The following is a 1,688-nucleotide window of genomic DNA, read 5'->3' as shown; positions in this document are numbered from 1 at the left end:
TTTTTGTAGGGTGAGTGTGTATATACACAAACCCTGTTGTACTCTTGTGATTATAATAAGCAATACATTAATATACATGTCAATTACTTTTTCCCTCCCTCTCTCTCTCTCTCCCTCTCTCTCCTTTTGTTCATGTTCATATACAGAGTCGCTTACCATTTGTCCAGTGTCCGAGTTACGTCCCATTAGACACTGGGAGGTTGGTAAATACTTCAAATCATTTGCTGGCGACAGATATATTCCAAATAATGCCCTTCAAGAGAAGTATCCAAACACAACAGCAGTTCAGTGACCTTCGGCCAATTTATATAATAATTATTAATATTCATCAATTAATCCACAAATGTATTATATTAGACACACTTCATTTCAAATGCCATCTGCAATTATTATTATTATTATTATTATTATTATTATTATTATTATTATTATTATTATTATTATTATTATTATTGTTCTTGTTGCTTAATATTTAGTTATGTATATATTTTTCTCGTAAAAGTTTTAATTTTTCTTTCCATTTTAAAGCTCTCTCTTCCGATAATCTGCTGACCTCAGCATCACTGAGAACCGGTAACTACAAAAAGATAATTAAATTACTTTAATTAATCCCCACCGCCTACTTCGATTGTTTTTGTAATTAGAGACGGTACATGTGAAATTATTTCCATCCCCTCGTCGTCTCGTTTAGTTGCACCAAACATTGCATCGTCGTGTCGACCAATAGAAGTACCTTCGGAAACTTTATCTTCCTATAAAAATGGGCATGGCAGTAGGTGTGGTTAAAATGAAATTAAATATAAAAATACGTAGATATTCATACTATCAGTACTTGAATATTCTTGTCTTTTCTTTTTGACGTGAAGCTCTGTGGTTTAAACTCATTCTCTGTTTCCAGCTCAAGTACTTGTACCGGATTTGGTGGGGGCGTGGCTCCAGAGGGCGTGGTCTTGTCCAGGAGTACCTTTACTTTAGCTTTGAGCCTTTCGGCTGGTGTCTGATTACACAATAATTAATTAAATACTGTTAATTATTAATTACCATGTTTTTGTATTCATCATTGTCAACTTTTGCCTGTTTTTCTTTATTACTAACAATAATAAATATTTCTTATTATTAATAATTATTATGATTTAAAAAGGACGATAATTATTATAAATAATTAAATTACGTTTGATCAGTTGATGTGGTTTTCTTCACATTAAGAGGTGATCGTGATCTGTCTAATTAATTAATAAATACTGGTAGCATTACAATACAGTACCTACCTCTAAATAATAAAAATAGTAGGTGGCAATAATAATAAAAATTTAAAATAGTTACAATTTAAAGACTGATCACCCTCTATAGACTAAACTATAGAAAGCTTAAGTATATTAACCTACTCCTCATAGTTTAATACTTATCACTGCTTATATTACCTCTTGTGCTGTCTGTGTCTCTCTTTGTCTCTTTTATCTTCTCTTGATCTTTTGCTCATTTTACACAGCAATTTTATTTATTAATTTTTATGAAATTAATTTTGATGACGTAGCCGGAAGTAATTCAAACCGGACGTGACGTCATCGTCATTTCTTTTACTAACTATTCATAACTAAGGGCATTAATTAGGAATTATGCTGAAACAGTGCTTAGGTGAAAACAAGAGGTATTTTGAAACTCTCACTCTCTCTCTTTACTTCTCTCTT

At 31.6% G+C, this 1,688-nt stretch overlaps 2 protein-coding genes across 4 annotated transcripts in view; one reads left to right on the top strand and one right to left on the bottom strand.

The window, feature by feature from the left end:
- Positions 1–453: 453 nt before the first annotated feature.
- Positions 454–1,505, bottom strand: LOC109590991 (uncharacterized). Of its 2 annotated transcripts, XM_020006812.1 has the most exons (6): positions 1,422–1,505; positions 1,172–1,225; positions 1,042–1,090; positions 833–997; positions 624–752; positions 454–577 (listed from the first exon to the last, which is right to left on the bottom strand). In XM_020006812.1, exons 1-6 carry the CDS (start codon positions 1,478–1,480, stop codon positions 473–475), a joined length of 561 nt encoding a protein of 186 aa, XP_019862371.1. In that variant the 5' UTR covers positions 1,481–1,505; the 3' UTR covers positions 454–472. The 2 variants fall into 2 exon arrangements, with proteins under 2 accessions (XP_019862371.1, XP_019862372.1); XM_020006813.1 differs by lacking the exon at positions 1,172–1,225.
- A 68-nt stretch (positions 1,506–1,573) lies between these two features.
- Positions 1,574–1,688, top strand: part of LOC100636853 (AMMECR1-like protein) — a 1,633-nt gene continuing 1,518 nt past the window's right edge. For both annotated transcript variants that reach the window (XM_020006811.1, XM_003391428.2), the window contains exon 1: positions 1,574–1,648. In XM_020006811.1, coding sequence (XP_019862370.1) covers positions 1,617–1,648 — 32 coding nt within the window. In that variant the 5' untranslated portion in view covers positions 1,574–1,616. The remainder of the gene's footprint in view (positions 1,649–1,688) is intronic.

This window comes from Amphimedon queenslandica, unplaced genomic scaffold, assembly GCF_000090795.2.
Source record: "Amphimedon queenslandica unplaced genomic scaffold, v1.1 AMPQUscaffold_9173, whole genome shotgun sequence".
Classification (NCBI taxonomy): Eukaryota; Metazoa; Porifera; class Demospongiae; order Haplosclerida; family Niphatidae; genus Amphimedon; species Amphimedon queenslandica.
Note: the sequence above shows the minus strand (reverse complement) of the source record. Positions and strands in the feature narration are given on the sequence as shown.

Excerpts from the sequence above, each read along its gene's own strand:
- LOC109590991 (XM_020006812.1), bottom strand. The coding sequence starts at position 1,480 with ATGAGCAAAAGATCAAGAGAAGATAAAAGAGACAAAGAGAGACACAGA. Across the intron at positions 1,091-1,171 it reads ACCACATCAACTGATCAAAC|TAATAAAGAAAAACAGGCAA; the intron begins GTAATTTAATTA and ends TATTATTGTTAG. Across the intron at positions 753-832 it reads GAAAAGACAAGAATATTCAA|GAAGATAAAGTTTCCGAAGG; the intron begins GTACTGATAGTA and ends CCATTTTTATAG.